Source organism: Mycetomoellerius zeteki, unplaced genomic scaffold, assembly GCF_001594055.1.
Source record: "Mycetomoellerius zeteki isolate Tzet28-1 unplaced genomic scaffold, Tzet1.0 scaffold433, whole genome shotgun sequence".
Classification (NCBI taxonomy): domain Eukaryota; kingdom Metazoa; phylum Arthropoda; class Insecta; order Hymenoptera; family Formicidae; genus Mycetomoellerius; species Mycetomoellerius zeteki.
Window position 1 is genome coordinate 1,425,172 of NW_017257428.1, and position 19,645 is coordinate 1,444,816.

The window sequence follows — 19,645 nt, forward strand, 5'->3', positions numbered from 1 at the left end:
CTTTTCGCGTTTAATGTTGAATGAAAACTACACTGATTTATATTATGTAGATGCATAAAATGTGAAAAATTAGTTGCTGATAACATAGCGAACATTAGTATCACGCGGCGCACAGTGGTCCAAACGCAAAAGATTCTGTTCAAAACAGTCTACAGATCGTATTTCTTAATCGATTTCAATGATCTTCAAACAGAAATACTCAGAAATAAATTCCGAAGAAAGCCGAATTTGGATTTTCTTTTTATGCAAAAATATTTAAACAAATAAGGTGATGAATTGACACATTAAGTTATTTTTTATTTGTTTCCAAACTACTTTAATGAGCTCACTATCAATAAAAATGAATATTATCCCATCATAAGAGAAGAAATAATTCATTAAACATTTAATTTTATTATTAAACAAATTATTTAAACAAATTAAGAATCTCCACGCTTTTTCACAGAAATACTTAGTCTATTAACTTAATTGATTTAAGTTACTATAATAATGATGATCTTTCACAAAACTTGATTGTAAACTAACAATTTTAATTGTTATAAACAATCAAATAAACAAACAGTGATTTAAATCAATAAATTGATTTAAATATAAAAAATAATCCGTAATAATTTATTTAAAAATCACTATTTGTTTATTTGATTGTTTATAACAATTAAAATTGTTAGTTTACAATCAAGTTTTGTGAAAGATCATCATTATTATAGTAACTTAAATCAATTAAGTTAATAGACTAAGTATTTCTGTGAAAAAGCGTGGAGATTTTTAATTTGTTTAAATAATTTGTTTAATAATAAAATTAAATGTTTAATGAATTATTTCTTCTCTTATGATGGGATAATATTCATTTTTATTGATAGTGAGCTCATTAAAGTAGTTTGGAACCAAATAAAAAATAACTTAGTGGAAAAGTGTCAATTCATCACCTTATTTGTTTAAATATTTTTGCATAAACAAAGAAAATCCAAATTCGGCTTCCTTAGTTTTCTTCGGAATTTATTTCTGAGTATTTCTGTTCAAAGATCATTGAAATCGGTTAAGAAATACGACCTGTAGACTGTTTTGAACAGAATCTTTTGCGTTTGGATCACTGTGTGGCGGAGTAATTAAAGAATCTTTAAATCAATTTTATGTCTATTATCTTATCATTGATGAAGATTACCATCTGTGTATTACTATATGTATAACATTAAATTATAAAAATAAACAATTCTTTTTACTTATTAATTAAGAGTGAATAAATTTACATATAGGCTACGGTTACACCGTACGACTGATAGCGACCTGACCTATATCGTGACCCAAAGTAGGTCTAGTCACCAACCGTTTATACCGAAAGGGACTTAAAAAATGGTTGGGTCATATTTAGTCCACGCTGGTCCGAATTAGAGCCATCTATCGTATTTTGTACAAATTATTTCCATATGGACCCAAGAATCGCTAAACGCATGCGCATTAAGTCATGAAAAAGGCGCTTATAGCAAGTAGACGTAAGTATGGCTACCGGTTTAACCTAACTCTCAAATTCAACAAAACAGCTGTTCGAGCAAAATGGCTACGAAGCTTCAGGTCGGGTCAGTCGCGAATTTACACCGAGAAAGCAGACGACCTATTTTAGGTGAGGGCGCCAAAAAATACGGCCTGACCTACAACAGGTTGGGTCAGGTATAGTAGTATTTACAGCGAGCGGCCTAAATAATGTGACCTGAATTAGGTCGAATTTAGGGTATAGGCCGCGGAAAAAACGTACAGTGTAAACCAGGCCATAGTATTCCTTTTGACATTTCTTTTTTTCTTATCACTTTTTTTTTGCTCCTTATAGTGAAACTAATTTGAGTAGTCACAAAGCGCGATGGAATTAATACTATAATACAATATGACGAACTGGAAGTAACGCTTCATTAAATTTAAAATAACTTCACGCATATCTAATACATTAAAATATCTAATATATTAAAATTGTTAATAATGAACAATAAAATGAGAAAAGAAATTTTAAAACCAAAGTCGATACATTATTATTAAACATTCGATTATTTGCAATTCGAAATCGTAAAAAGCATTTATTTAACTAATATTTTGGTACAAATAAACAAAGATTTGCTATTTAAAATAATTTTAATATTTTTAACAATGAAATACGGTTAATAACGTAATAAAATATGTATAATTCACAATGTTAATTAAACTCTTCGGGTTTAAAAAAGTTATCGATTATTCAACATTGTATGAAAAGTTCATAAACGTAACTGTAAGTAATTGTAAAAAACACACACATATATATATTAATATATAAAGTAATAGGTTATATAAAAATTTATATTTCAAGAAAATTTTTTTTAAATATAATTTGTTAATTATACACACACACACACACACACACACGATTTTACATATATTTATATACATGTACATTAACGGCGTAAAATTAAGAATATCATTTAAATAAAAGTGAGATTTTTATACACATGCATTACCTGCATCACAGTAGTTAAAATCCACGTCAAATCAGCCAGGATATAAGTAAACATTAGATTCGTGTGTATGTTGTTCCTGAGACACCGTAATTCTCTATAGAAAAGATATGAGGCAATAAATCTTGAGGAACTCTGAAATGTATTCATACTATAGATTTAATTTAAGGTACTTCTTCCATTTGATGACATAAGCCGACACAAGTATTGTTTTATTTATGTTACTCATTGAAGAAAAATAGAATGATGCTTGTGTCAACTTGCGTTGCCAAATGAAAAGCACCCTTAGATTGGTATGTGATGCTTGGAGCGATCACAATTAGGAAACAAATAGAAACGACCAAGCAGAATTCAACGCATGGAATTCCAAAGATGCGTTCGGGGAGACTATTACATAGTGTTATTACATAGTGCTATTTGTGTCATTTTATCCTTGTTTTACGATTAACGAATAATAAAGAGAGCGTAATATAAATATGTATAATGCTAATAACGTTTCTCCGAACGCACTTCAAGTGTCCGGCGTATACTATTTCGTTTAATTAATCTGAGACCTCGCACGTGCCATGCTGTAGGTATATTGCAAACGATGAGAACGTAGCAAGTTGAAAATCCACATAAAAATGTAGAGATTAGGAATGTAAGAATATTTGATGGTGTTTAATATCAGGAAAATCCTTTCGTTTAGAATTTATAATTCTCTTTCTCCCTCTCTCTCTCTCTCTCTCTCTCTCTCTCTCTCTCTCTCTCTCTCGTAACTTGTAGGATATAAACTTGATATCGTTACATTATTATTTAAAATGAATTTATAAATATAAAAAACAGATTGTAATATTGTAAAAGATATCAACATTTAAAGGTAAATTTCCTTAAAACAGTGTCAAAATTGTTGAAAGGCCAAACGCACACTGAAAGAAAAGATTGGCTGCTGCAGCAAATTAAATGGTAAAATATGGCATAGCATTTTTAATTGGCTGCAGCAACCAATTTTTGGTTTCATTAGACAATCGAAATCCTGTATTGACATTGCGGATAGGCTAACACAACCAAAAATTGGCTGTTGCAGTCAATTAAAAACGCTATGCCATATTTTACCATCTAATTTGCTGCAACAGCCAATCTTTTCTTTCAGTGCAAGAATGCTATTTATTTTGTGAGAGAGTGCTTCCCCATGACAATCGGAATTTCGGAAAATGGAATCTCGAAAAAGTTATACAACCAATTAGAATCATTTAATTCCTATAGCAGAAAATGGGCGCGTTCAAGTTGACAAAGCGGCTAGCCTACTCGCCGAGCAAATGAATATAATTGGTTGATAGTTATGGATCCAACCAATTATATTCAATCGTTCGGTAAGCGTGCCTAGCCGCTTTACTATCTCGAACTCGCCCAATGTCACAACAATAATGTTACGTTATGGTGCGAATGCTTTGTAATATGTGTTGTTTTGTTATGACAATCTCACAGTGACACGATATTTTCTTCCTGACTATTGTGACTCTATTATAACGTTTAAATGTGACTCTTTGCTATGGGGGAAGTTTAGCACGTTTATATAACGCGCTAATCTGATTAGTCGTATTGTTTTTTCTAAATTCCGACTGGAGACGCACCCTGACTCTCTTTGAAAAGAGTAATGTAGCGTAAACAGGAAAAATTTCAAATTGCGTATTCTTGACTCACTTGTAATAGATGAATATGCAGACCGCCATTATTAGAGTAAATAAGGAAAGGCTGTAGCCGATGAAATATAGTGTAGTCGTGATTTCTATACCGGGCTCGATGGTTGGTAACCGCACGTCGCGACACATGGAATAATTGGAGTAATTGTCCCAGGTCCCATTCGGCCAACACCAGCGACTGGCGTTTTCTGGAAATACAATAGATCGTAGTTAACATGCCGTAACTGTTTCCGTTGCTTCGAGCGTTGTTGCGAAGAAAATTATTAATCTTTAAGTTACTACAAATAAAACAAATCTATTAGGTGAGAGAAGAATATCTATTGTACATAATTGTGTTGTACATATATCATAATTGTGCGTGTAGATATGTATGTAATAGCTATCAATATGTATACTAATATAGAAATATAAAAGATATACATATATATGTATATATATACACGTACGTTCACAAAATTTGCCATATAAAATAAAAGTCAACGTAAGATTTGCGCGAAATTAAATGTAACAATTAATATGTCTAATTGGTAAAATGTAAAATGTACAAATGTCAATGTTTGAGAGTGAAATCGAGCAATCTCACACGAACATTGTATATCGAAAACTAATATTTTCTCTTCTCTGCGAACCGTTTGCGTGGCAATGTTTTTCAATGGACTCGACTCGACGCATTGAGTCTGCTATATAAATACAAATATTCGGATACGTTATACGCGCTTGAGTGACCCGAGAGATGATTTCCAACATCCCCGGCAATTTTTCATGTTATCTTGCAGTGGCATTAAATATGCCGTGGATATCACCTGCGTTGTATTATTCACAATCACAAGGAAAAACATTGGACGAATCGATACGCGGAAAAAGAGATCCCTGAAACAACTAGCAATGTTGTAGTAGCAACGAAGCAACCATGCATCAACGCAGTATCATTATCATATCATCTTTTAATAGCTTTCTTAATCTATCGGTGACGGTATAAATCACTATAAGCAAGGATGACGTTTGCTGAATACTCATCGACAAGTTGTCAAATTAATAAATTAACTATAATGAAAGCTTTATAAAATAATTAGATATACATATATATATATATATATGTATGTATATCTAGTTATTTTATAAAGCTTTCATTATAGTTAATTCTAAGCGTTCGCCGTCGAGAAAGTGGGTGTCTACACTGAAAAAAAAGATTGGCTGATTTTGGTTGTGTTAGCCTATCCGCAATGTCAGTATAGGATTTCGATTGGCTAACGCAACCAAAAATTGACTGTTGCAGCCAATTAAAAATGCTATGCCATATTTTACTATCTAATTTGCTGCAGCAGCCAACTTTTTCTTTCAGTGTAGATGTTCGCTATTGAGGAAATGGGTGTCTAGATGTTCGCCGTCGAGGAAGTTGGTGTCTAGATGTTCGCCATCGAGGAAATGAGTGTCTAGGTGTTCGCCATCGAGGAAGTGGGTGTCTAGGTGTTCACCGTCGAAGAATTAGGTGTCCAGGTGTTGTCTACATGTTCGCTGTCAAGGAAGTGGATAGTCAGGTGTTCGCTATTGAAGAAATGGGTGTCTAAGTGTTCGCCGTCGAGGAAATTCGCCATCGAAGAAGTGGGTGTCTAGGTGTTGTCTATACATTTACACGACACCCTTAATCGGATTTAATAACATCCGTCGTTATGAAATTAGCCAATCATAGCTGTTCCTCGAAAGAATGGAACAACTGTGATTGGCCAGTTCCACGATACCCTTAATCGGGTTTAATAACACAATGAAACCTAAGTATACGTATATCTTATCGTATAAAGATTTGATGTCAACAATTGATGCTAAGTTAAATTCTATCAAATTAAATTTTATATAGAAAACCGTCGTCTAGATATTTTGATATTACTATTACTCAATTAATTTTTCATACCTTATAAACTTATAAAATTAAATGATAGAGATAGAAGAAAAAATATATCATGTGTAACTTTTCAAATTACGTGATTTTAAAAAATCACGTACTGGTTTGGAACAATCCATTGATTTACATGTTTTAATTACATGATTTTGTTATGTTACTTTGTGACGTAATTTTTTTCAATAGGGTACATTTAGATTTAGTCAATAGTCCTGTTATTCTATCAGCGATTCCTATTAGGAATATTGAATGATTGTATAATTTTATACAATACATAAGTACGAAAATACAGTCTATTTGTACATGAAACTATAAGAAACAACAAATTTTACCAAAATTACCAATAAATTACCATTTTGCCGTAATTTTATCGTAAGTTATTGTAAAATTAAATTTGCCTGCTTTATTAAAGCAGGCATTATCCAAGCTTTATTGAAACATTCATTTTTACTGCTTTAAACAGATAAATTCTCCGCATTAAAAACAAATTTTCTGCTAAAGCAGTAAATTCGTGTTCGCGTGGAAAATCGCGCTCCTCTAGGTAATCGGGGGTCGAATGTAATAGATGGATGTAGTCTAGAATAGTTTCTGATATATAGCCGAAATAAGACATTATTTTTTCAAACTTTTTCTATTAATAACAAAAGACGAGCGACGGCTAAAACTTGTTGGAGGTCACTCAGAATTATTGACTTTGACAACATACGTCAAGATCAAGGTCATTGGAGCTTGGTTCCTTAATCGATACTTTTACCAATTTTTGTTCCCTAAAAATGAATTTGTTCGTTGATTAAGTAAAGTCGGAGCAAAGGCTAAATGATGCAAGGATTACGTTTGATGAAATTTCGATTCAAAGTGCAACTTGTCAAAGTATTATCGCGTTAACTATAACCCATTCGTCATTATTAAAGCAGGTCGACAATGAACAACTTCTTGCTTCAAAATAATGATCGACTACTCGGCGTAATGACGTTTTGTTGCGGTAAGTTCGCAACAAAACTTGTTAGCGCACCTCTATTTATCGCGTAAAGCTCAAACAATAATGGGTGGCGCGAGAATCATGGAGTGCGTCATGGAAGTTCCGTAATTATTCTTGGAAATTAACGATATGCACTTTACTGGAAAAGTTCTTTTAATGTATAGTATTAATTCGCAACGAAAAAATTCTGTCACAGTTTTAATCATAACAATATTAATTCCACACATATAATGTGTGTATTACGTGCTCATCGTGATATATTGTAAAAAAAATTATTCTATTAATAAATATATTTTTCAAAAGATAATGTTTTAAATAAACATGTACTATGGTATAAGATAGAGACATATGAATAAAAGGAGAAGCTGTGAAAAAATAATGATTCAGTCAAAAAATTTTTAAGCACTTTTGCCATGTTTTGCAACAAATCGATGTGGTCTTAAATGCTACGAGCTTTTCCGGCAAGGGAAAAATCCCAATCCAAATTTTGTCGACGTGTTTTATTTATTGGAATTTGCATTGTGAAAAAAATTGTAATCAAAATATTATTTCGATTTGTGAATACACATTGTGCATTGTTGCCAAATTTCACAGTCCCACACAGTCTCGCTTTGTATTTATATTGTATTATGCCTTGTATTGTCATCACAAAAGCGCCGAAAGAGTAAACTTTAACGACAGCCTAGTTTAATAAAAAGGAGAATTAATAACATTTCATTTTCTAATATATATATATAGATTATAGGTGATTAAATACATATATATCTATATATAAGCGTTATATATGTATGTAGACACACTCAGCTATTACCTCCTGCTCAATTTTTTGTTTATTTTAATCAATTAGTTACATTAACAGTGTTCATATGTTTATTAAAAATTTTAAAAAGAGAGTGTATAAATTTTATAATATGCATTGACAAATACACATTTGATAAATCGCACTAGAATAAGTAAATCCAACGTAATAATTAATCGTTGTACCGGTAATGATTGCAATCACGCGCATGGTTAGTTCCCTAAGGATATGACAACAACCGAGAAACTTTCTGTTATGAATAACAACGGTAATTGTTTTGCATTAATTGAATACGTGCTTGTATATTAGATAAAATATAGTGAAAATATTTATTCGTACATTTGAACTACATGTATACAATGAATGTTTATCTCTCAGAGAGAGAGAAAAAAGAAAGATGATACATTTTTAAATATTATTCTTAATGTGTAGAAGGTGTAGAAGTATGTGGATAAATATTTATTTAAATTATATTTACTCAACAACGATATTTAACACATATGAACAAGTAAATAATAGTTATATCTATAAATATATATTTGCGAATAACACTTATCGCATTAAAAATTTTATATGTTTACTAAACATTGATTAAAAGTAGCAAAATTTGTAATTGTAGATAAAGATTATGAATGTAATTTTCGTTTCACCTGTTCGTTAGTAATATAATTGCAAAGATTTTGCGAATATTTTTCATCAACGATAAAATGCGTGCCGATATAAGCACTCGAGAGGATTGTTATTTTTAAATGGCTCGCCTTCTCTTGGCTTGTAACCTTCTTAATTTCCCAGGAGCACGTGCCAACCTACTCTTCATTTAATCGCCATCATCTATTCTAACGTTTCCATACGCACCGTCACTGAGATACACCTATGGGAGATGGTTACCAGGTGTTGACAAATTCGATAATCAATAAAAACGCGCATGAATATACAATTGGAGCAGATGTTTTCGCTTGTATTTATCGAAGCAATCACTTCGAAAAACACCGAATGTCCTGCAATCAATCTTGTTATACATGATATATAAATTGCGCGAAAAAATTACTCTTGTGTAAAAAGTAAATAAAAATAATATATATACATATATATATTATATATATGTGTATGTGTATATCTAAATTATTTTGCATATATATATACAGGGTGTTTCCAAATTAAATGGCAAAACTTCGGGAGCGTGTAGAGGAGTAAAAAACTAAGAAAAAAAGTCCTATAGACATATGCTCGTTTTTGCTCCGTTTCAGAGAAATCGAAAAAAAATGTTTTTTTTACCTGCAAGATTAAATGGAACGAAAAAAGAAAAAAATATATTTAATTTATTATTTTAATTATTTTATTTATAAACTTTTTAATGAAGATTTTGTTCGAAATGTGCACCTCTTGCAGCAATACAAGCATTGCATCTGTCAAACACGGCTCTTGTAGCAGCCAGGCACTGTTCTTGCGATATTCTGTTCGCTGCAGCTACGATACGATTTCTCAAATGTTGCTCTGATTGAATAGGCGAAGAATAAACTTCTTGCTTCAGAGTACCCCATGCATAGAAATCTAATGGCGTTAAGTCGGGCGAACGAGTTGCCCAATGTACTGCTCCTCCACGTCCAATCCATCGTTGTGGGAATTTTCTATCTAACCAGGTTCTAGCGACTCTGCTGTAATGAGCAGGGCATCCATCTAATTGAAACCACATTTCAGTACGTTGTTGTAATGGGATGTTTTCTAAATAGTCAGAAAATTCATTCTCCAAGAAATTTAGAAAACGGTCCCCATTTAATCTTGCAGGTAAAAAAAACATTTTTTTTCGATTTCTCTGAAACGGAGCAAAAACGAGCATATGTCTATAGGACTTTTTTTCTTAGTTTTTTACTCCTCTACACGCTCCCGAAGTTTTGCCATTTAATTTGGAAACACCCTGTATACCATATGGTATATAGTCTAATGTCACATACTTTGGAAAGAATATTTTGTATAATAGCATACATCTGCGCGTGTATGCGTATATGTGTGTTAGTATGATTACATTATATATTATTCTATTATTCTGTTACAAGTTAATAATTATTAATGTAAATATGCGACTTGATATCTTTTATTCTTAATATTCTATACTTTATCACATTGATTTACAGCAAGAAATTATTGAAGTTTAACAAAACGAAAAGAAAGAATTATTTTCTATTGTGTAAAATCGATCTTCTCTTGGGAAAATAATTTTATCTTATATTATTGGATTTATTTTTGCATGAGAAATGAAAACCTCTTATAGTCTTAAGCATCTCTTTCTCAGAAAGAAGACTGAACTACAAAATATTTTACATAATTTTAAACTTCCAAGGTTTCAAAATTATTGTGCAATGAGTAAAACAAACGGTAATTATGAAAATAATATATAGAGAATATAATATATTATACCTAGTTAACTTATTTACATATTAGATTAAATATTTTTATCTTTTTCAGACAAATTTCATCAGTAGAACATCGAATTATCAATCAGAGCGATAATGTATTTGATTTATGAATGAAATGTAATATAAATGAAATTCTCGTATGGTTCTCCACTAGATGTGTCATTAGCCAAGTCTGCGATTTAATTACAAGTTCATTAATAGCACGCGCGTGCTTACGCCATAGGTTGGCATCCGCTCGGCACTTTCTCACTTCTCATGTTCGCCTCGCTAACAAATATCGACTGTTCCTTTCAGACTATACTTCTGTGGTAATGCGACACTCTGGCGACGTCGAAATTCGATTAAATGTCTGTCACTCCAACTTTTAATTAACGATCTATCCCGTCTCTTTTACGCCTTTTTCAATCTTTGATTTTTACTTCATCTGTAAAAATTCAAGTCCCTCTTGTAGGCACTTGGCAAATGTGTGATGATGGAACACACACTAATAGTTCCTAAATTTAAAGCGAAATAAACGAAATTATATTCTTTAAATAATTTCAAGTATATTTTATTGGTCGCGTTCAGCAGACTCAACTGTTGCGGAGCGGATCAGTGAGCTCTCGCTGCTATTGAATGATCTAAAAGAATACACCAATAGCAGTGAGCACTCACGGATCCGCTCCACAACAGTTGAGTCTGCTGAACGCGATCATTATCAATTTGTCTATACAGCTATACATATAACGGCTGCAGAGAAAGCTGTTTTGCAACTGTTGTAAAATTTTTCAATGCGATTGGTTCTTGTGCTTTTGAATCCTTATAGATCAAAATAGTATAACAAACCAATCATATTAAAGAATTTTACAACAGTTGCAAAGCTGCTTTCTCTGCTGAATGTAGCCAATGTGTCGAGAGTTGAGAAGCGGCAATTTAAAATAATCTTTTTTCACATTTATTTAGCCAAATAAAGTCTACAAAGTAAATTAGTCTACAAAATAATTGTCCAAAAAAATCTATCGCATATTGTAATTTGCGAGAATCATCCCATACTTTCTCTCGAAAGGATTCGTGACAGTGCCTGCGAAATAATATCTAAACAACATGGCGAGAAACAGCTTCCTCAAAAAAAAAAAAAAAAAAATCAAACTAAATATTTGAAAAGATAATTTAAAAAGGTATAATGTAAGATAGATAAATGTTCGCATTTTTTTAAACAAATAAATTATAAATTAATTTCAAATTAATTAGAATGAAGAAGAGTAGTAGAGTAGAGTTAGTGTCTTTAACTTGTCTCTGAACTTCAATTGAAAAACTTTGATTGAAAATATCAGATTTCTTTACAATTTTATCCCATCAATATTAAATATAAGCAATATTGTTATTTTAAAGGTTAAATAATATGAAAAGTTTTCATGACTTTTACGAAAGAAATCATCTCGCTAATCGCTTACATTTATTAATTCATTCTCTCTCTCTCTCTCTCTCCCTCTCTCTCTTTCTCTCTCTCTCGGACATTATGATTTCTTCTTTCTCTCTCGGATACTATGATTGGGCTTCCTGGTTTTTCATTGCTCAGATGGGACCGAATAGGCAAACACGGTGGCGGAGTTGCCTTTTATTTCCTTTTAATTACCTTGAGGCGTCTCTGTTTGCTTGCTCTGAGGCTGATCGCAGGGGGAGGGCAGAGTTTCTAATTGCTGAGGTTCGGTGCGAGTCCTCGTCCGGCCTTTTGCTTGGTGTGGTTATTGGAACTATGTTACCCCTACAGACATTAACAGAGCACTTGGCTTAGTGAGATCTGGTGCAGTTGGCTCTGATCGAGTTTCTCTTGTGTTGCTGAGACTTGTAGCACCTTATACTCTGCCTATTCTTGAACACATATTCAATTATTCTTTTATACATGGAGTATTTCCTACACAGTGGAAGTCTGCGGTGGTGTGTCCTGTCCCTAAGGTTAAAAATTCTACATCTGTAAGTGATTACAGGCCAATCTCGATACTCCCAGCATTGTCGAAAGCACTTGAGAAGATTGCATGTGAACAGCTTTGCTCTTTCCTTGAGATGTCGAATCTGCTTGATCCGCGTCAGGCTTCCTATAGGAAGACTCATTCCATCCAAACATGTCTTATTGGAACGCTAGATGATATGAGACATGCTGCGGATCGGAGGAGAGTGACTGTTTGTATCCTGTTCAACTTTTCGAAGACATTTGACAGGGTACAACATGAATCCTGATAAACAAGCACAGGGATACGCAATTCTCTCGCTCGATGCTAAAATGGGTTACATCGAGTATACCTTACACGCAGGACGCAAGTGGTCAGGGATAGAGGGAGTCGCTCTGTGTCTGCTCCTGTTGACATTTATGTTGATGTCCCGCAGGGTTCGGTTCTCGGACCCGCACTTTTCAGTTTATATCTGTCGGACTTTAAGAATGCTCTCAGAAATTGTAAATATAGTTTTTATACTGATGACTTGATCATCTATTTGGATTGTGAGCCGTGCAGGCTCGTGGAAGCTATTGAAACGATAAATGAGGACGTGGACTCCATAGTTGATTGGGCTACTGTCAATCAACTTCTACTAAATAAGACTAAAACACAAGCAATTATTATAGGTATATCACACTACATCGGCACTATCGATTTCAGTACGCTACTGAGCATTATGATTATGATTAAAAAACTCCAGGGAGGTCAGATATTTGAGGGCTGTCGTGACCAGCAATTTGTCATGGAACAAACATGTTAATAATGTGATAAAAAAATCAGAGTAGTGCTATACCAACTAAAATTGTGCAGAAACTTAATGCCGGGATCTCTTAGATTAAGGTTGGCTTCTGCTCTGATCTTCCTTCACTTGGACTATTGCTGTGCGGTTTTCACAGATATAACTTCGGAACAGGATGTTAAGCTTAGTAAGGCCATGAACGCCTGCCTTAGATTTATGTATGGCGTGAAAAAGGATGATCACATCACGTCTTATTATAAGCGAGCCCGCTGGCTAAAGGTTAGTGTCAGGAGGCAGTACTTTGTCCGCTGTCTCCTGTTTAATATTCTGAGGACAACCTCGGTCTCTTCTCATTAGTTTTACATTCCGAGGTATCAAGCAGACATACTAGAGCGCTTGATGATTTATTGGTCTTGCTACAATGTCGTACTGAGTTTTATAAGAGATCCTTTAGCTCTACTGCGGTAAATTTATGGAACAATTTCCTGTCGGACATACGCTCTTCGAGCTCTGTTAAAATTTTCAAGCAGAAGCTCCATGCGCATTTGCTCTTAAAATCATAATAGAAACTGAAATTTATATTGTTTATACTCTCTGAGAAAGCATGTCTTTTGCGTGTATATTGAATATTCTTAAGGAGTTATAGTGATTGGGATGTTTCATCTCTTTTGCATGGGTGCTTCTTACTTACTTGCGTAAAATTATATTTTTATAATATGCTTGTTAGCATATTTTTCTCTCTTTTTATATATCTTGCTTTTTTTAATATTATTTTTCTTTGTATATAATTTGAATCTCTGTACTATTGGTCTTTGCGCTTAAAGGAACTTGTCCCAAAGCGCATAATAAATGCTACTTCTCTCTGTTTCTCTCTCTCTCTCTCTCTCTCTCTCTCTCTCTCTCTCTACTTTAGAATAATTAATCAAAATGAATAAGCTCGTTGCCTTTCGCATTAAATGATTCATTCATCACTGGAAAATGGAATGCGACGGAAGCAGCTGCTCACGAATAACACTCTTCACATATATCCTCGCATCACTCTCCTATTTTGTTTATTTGTCTTTTTCTCCCATCTTCCAACTCGAATGGATGAAATGAATATTTGTGTCCGAGCTCTGTTGCTAGCAGCACTTTACATACTCTGCAACGTGGTCCTTTTTCTTTCTCTTTTTTTTTTCTACGTCGAATAAACGTAATAAGAGAGCTGTCCACTCTGCGTTAAGCGCCACGTGTGTTGCGGTATAAATCTGCATCATCAGTGTTAATAAGTTTTTGTAAATAAATCTCACATCAAGTGCTGAGAATTACATATGCGTTTACGCATAGTGTTGCGTGAGAATAGCTAGAGCGATGAGCAAGAAATAAATTTTCCCGACAATTTTTCTTCAAATTTTTCAAACTACTACTTTTCTAAATGAGTAAAATGAAAAATATTTTTATCGTTAATAGATAATATTCAGACTTTATGAAAGTTAGAGTTTACAGTTTCTAATCCGATTGTATTACAATAATGTTCTGGAAACTAAAGTAACTAGTTTGACATGCGCGAATATCTAAGCATCGATATGAACATCGTTATAGGAATTACGTATGCTCGTAGAGTGATCAAGCCTTCCTTCCACAATCTCTATATCGATACTTAACTAACTATCGATAATAGAGTTAAACCTGATAGTAACGCATCGATTTTCATTGCCACGCCATTCTTGATATTCGCAAATGTTCGCAAATATCGTAGAAATTTTTGGTACGCATGTGCCATGCGCGTACTTCTATGCTACGTGTGTGTGTGTGTGTGTGTGTGTGTGCGTGTGTGTGTGTGTGTGCGTGCGCGTGCGTGTCATTATTATATTATGTCGTAATAAACGTTCTCCCTAAACAAGATTGAATCATTTTGCAAGTAATAAAAATAGGTAATAGATAAGGAATAAAATTTGTGTTAGTTGTGTGTGTTAAGGATGTATCAGAGAGATATTATTCAAAGTGAGTTTATAAATATAAAAAAACATTATAAGCTTTGTTGTGTATTGCTTTTAAATGCGATTTAGAATAATCTGTAATTTTTTTCATAAGAGTTATTTTTCATAATTATTATCATTTTGAAATATCTATGAAACATCCCGAATTGATTCGCAAATAAGATAAACCCTTATTTGAAGAAAGCTTCGTTTCGCAAATATTGTATTTATGTAAAAATTATAAATATAATAAAATAACCAGATCCAATACAGGCGTGTATTCAAAATGCCCTATTCGCTATTTAGGTAATTGTACTGTTAATTCAATAGATAGTAGTAGTAGCAGCTTGTGTAGGTTGTCTGTTTGACTCGGTTGCATCAATTTATTGCTCAGTTTGTAAACTTTCTGTTATTGTTACTAAACTAAAATGCAGAATGTCATGGTCGTGATGTAACATTTCGTAGGCAAGTTATTGTTTACTATAAGATTGTTTCCTATACTAAAAGATTAATTTCAGTAGTTCAAATGATTGTAGCTCCGTATTCATACATTACAACATTATACATATTTAGTTTATATTTTTGTCGCAATATTTTGTTTATAATAAAAGAAACTGTTTGTAATCAAAGTAGAATCTATATGGTCATACACACAACTTTAGCATATTGAGTGTAAACACATCAATTGTAACGTTTTTTGGTACTTTTGTTATACCAAATCAAATTCTAATGGATAAGTAAATAAACGTAACATAACATAATGTAACATAACGTAACGTAACGTAGCGTAATGTAATGACTATTCTACAATAGCTACAAGCATAGTTGTAAGTGGTTGTAGTTGTAAGAATTGAATCAAATCGAATATGAAAAGAATATTTAATTGTGATTGATCAATTCTTACAACTACGCTTACGATTATTTTAGAACAGGCACAACATAACGTAACATTACCTAACACAATTTTAAATTATTCTCATTTAAAAACTATTGTAGCCTCGACATTTTGGTATTAGAATTTTTGTCTCTAAATAATATCAAGAATCTGCTATTAGCAGGTGGTTTGGGACACCCTGTATTTTAAGACAATCTTATACATAATCATGTGTAGTATTTGCGTTTATTATTGTTTTCTAAAATGAATAGTATTTACTATTTATTTCATTATCTATTCGTATAAATTGTACAAAATATAATCTTGGATCTTGTAGTAAATGGGACCGGCAAAACAATCATCTCGTGTTCGACGGCTTTTTTACTGATTGAATAATAAATATTCATAAACGATGCGTTGCATTAATTACCACGCCCATTGTAGTCCAGGCGGTCGATGCAACTTGTCGGTCATGCAATCGTAAATATTATCTATTCGCTTCGAAAGCGATCAATCATCCAAACAAAACTGTAATGAACGATAAAACTATAAATTGTAAATGAAACTAATAATCGCAAAAAACAATTGATGATGTATCTAAAAATAGATCTTATTATCTTTTGCAAATTGTCGCACATTTTCTGCATGTTGAAATAATTTACCTATCAAGTTTGAATTAATTTACAATTATTTTTAATAAAATTATTGTTATACGCAACAAATTAACAGTTGTATAGCATATTAATTATAAATAGTAGTCAGAATTAGTAATAATAATAGTAATAACAGTAGTAGTTATAAAAGCAGATAGTGTATGTGTAAAATTGGTAGTCAATAAATAATACATATTGCAAATGCATAAAGGTAATAGCAAAACACTTTACATGTAAATAATTGAACGTTAAAAATTAGCGTTTTTATTCATTATTTACTGTGGAGCAGGATTTAAAATAAAAACGATAATCAAGAGTAAAAGCATCAACTTTTACTTTGGAAAAAAGTTCTTGTAATAATTTGTGTATTTGTTCATTTTTTGAAGATGGAGCGTATTTTAATGAGAATAACTTCATTTCTCGGAGAAGAGCATCATCTTATTTATTTAGAAATTCACATCTACATCTTATATATATTTTATATTTTACTTTTTTCTCTATACGACGGACTTTGTCTTTAATGATAAAATATTAATTAAACTATAATTTAAGAATAATAATCTCATTTTTAGACCGTACATGTGAGAACACAATCGACAAACTAGAATCCTATATCGGTCGAAGCTAGATCTTAAATGCCTTTTATGCTAATATCATAGTCAAATAATTAATTCTTGTAATTACCTAAATTAATTGAATTTTATACGACGCGTAAATATTTATATCCTCATCCAAACATAAGCGGTTTACTGATATTTGCCGATTACATCATCTATCGAAAGTAATATTTCTTCGAGATTCAATATGTCAGATATCTCGTAAATGATAGGGAGATTATCGACACCTGACGAGTTTATTTACAATTGGTATTTTTTAACGATTCCGTGAAGCTTTCACTTTCAAGTTCAAACACACTTCTTTCGAGAGGCGTTATCTCTAGGAAATGTATATACTTTAAAAAATGTCGATGTGGATTTAACACATGCGGTGTCTATATAATTCTCACCACGTTGGTGTTAAATTAACACCAACATGGTGCGGATTTAAAATCTTTGGTGTTTGTATCAACACTATCATGGTGTGGATTTAACACCACGAGTGTGTAGATTTAAAACCCATGGTGTTTAATCCACACATATTGGTGTTAATTTAACACTAACACAGAGAATTATATATAGACACCGTATGGTGTTAAGTTCGCACTGCTATTTTTTAGAGTATAGACTTCTCATTGAATAAGGAAACAAATATTGTAATCAATAAGAATCTTATTGGACCGTGCATTTGAAAATTCAATAATAAGGAATAGAAGTATGGCCCTAGCCATATTTAAGAAACTGTAGATACATATATATGTAACAATAATATGATTGATAAATATAACATTGAATGTTATATATTTCTATAATTCCATACTATTAAAAAAGTATCTATATATTTTTGCATTTTTAGATTAATATATTCGCATAAATTTCGTACTATGTAGGAGAAGGTAATAATTCATTGTATCGGTGAAATGTTATAATAACGTAATTTTTCGTTTCTAAGTAAATGTGTAACATTTTAATTAAAACGCCTCTGTAATCAAATTATGATGTTGGGGGACGAAAGGATGAAGAGGAAAAAGAGAAAAAAAAGATCAAAGTGAATCGATTAATAATCATAAATCGTTCAACAAATCTAGCCATTTATGTGTTTACTGTTATATATATGTATATATATTTATTCTATTGTATATATTTATATGTTTGTGTAAACATGACGAATGAATATAGTAGAATAACTATGATTACCACGTGATTAAAATTGATTAATCGAGAAATGTGACCAACTAATTAGTGGGGGATAAAGGTGGATGAAAGTATAAAGATCAACGAGGGAAGAAAAGAGGGGAACAAACCTAAATGGATTATTTTGAAGCAATGCATTTTTGAAAATTGGCAATACTTTTCTTTTTATAAAAGCAACGATAGTGCTTTAACAATATACAAATTAAATGAATAAGAATCAAATATTCTAGGGATATATTCCTATCGGCCAAATATTAAAAAAAGTTTATGTGGTACAGAATTTAGAAACGCTTAATTTTTGAACTAGGAAGAATTTTATTATTAAACGGTATCAAACAATTAATGGAACAAGTAAATATTTAAACATTTTTGAACATTAAGCAGTAGAAATAATTATTAATTATTCTAAATCCTTTGGAATTATTAAAGGTAATACCTTTGAGGTTTTCATGAGTGTTTTTTTCAGAGGTACCGAAGGATTTACGGATTATCGCCATGTAGTGATCCATTGCTAATGTTAATGTTTCTGAACCTTGTCGTTCATTTCATCGGGGTGAGGAGCGTACTGATGATACAGTATCAGTGTTAGTAGTGCTTCTCGCCCCGATGAAGTGAACGGCAAGGTTCACGAAACGTTGGCATTAACAATGGATCACGACACGGCGATAATCCGTAAACCTTTTGGTAATAATACCTCTGTTGAGTGAATTATTAAAGGTTTTCCAATCTTTTTTTCTTTGTAGTTGACAATAATAATATATGTTATATACATGTAGCGTAAAATTAAAAGTTATGACATCAAATCATTTAGAGGAGACCATGTTGATCTGAGGAGACCACCTTCTTATGTCCCCCTCCCTGTTGAACCATACAACTTTTGTTTGAAACATTTTTTCGTATCTACCATAGTTTTTGAAAAATCTTAATACATTATTTAAAATGGGACACCCTGTATATTACAAAAAAGGAAAACGATCCTCGCACACGCTTTCACACAATAACTGAAAAATATAATACATGAATAAATATTTCCAAGCTTTTTCATGATTCGATTTCTGGTACAAATTGCCTGACAGAAGCAAAAGGCCATGTCAGCAGATAGACATCGTAAAGCATGCGTTACGAGCCTATATGCCGATATACTTGTATCGAATCATTCGTGAACGAATGCTGTTTTTCTCCTTTTATATTAAGTACCGATGTAAAGTGAAAAAAAAACCCTTTCATCGTCTCCCTTGTCTTTTCAAGTTTTGAAACTGTAATATATAATTGTTATGGAGAGGGAGAAATGTGTGTGTATGGTCTTGTTCACACTAATAATTTTGTTAACCACTAGAAAGCGCTGTTTTTAATTAATTTAACTCGAGGTAGAGAGAGGTTTGAGTGCCTCTTTCTATATCAGTATCAGGAATG

At 32.3% G+C, this 19,645-nt stretch overlaps 1 protein-coding gene across 1 annotated transcript in view; it reads right to left on the reverse strand.

Moving 5' to 3' along the window:
- Positions 1 to 19,645, reverse strand: part of Dh44-R1 (Diuretic hormone 44 receptor 1) — a 46,611-nt gene that overhangs the window by 8,561 nt on the left and 18,405 nt on the right. The window contains exons 4-5 of the mRNA XM_018454474.1: positions 4,158 to 4,344; positions 2,478 to 2,571 (exon numbers count right to left, since the gene is read on the reverse strand). Of these exons, the coding sequence (XP_018309976.1) occupies positions 2,478 to 2,571; positions 4,158 to 4,344 (281 nt within the window). The remainder of the gene's footprint in view (positions 1 to 2,477; positions 2,572 to 4,157; positions 4,345 to 19,645) is intronic.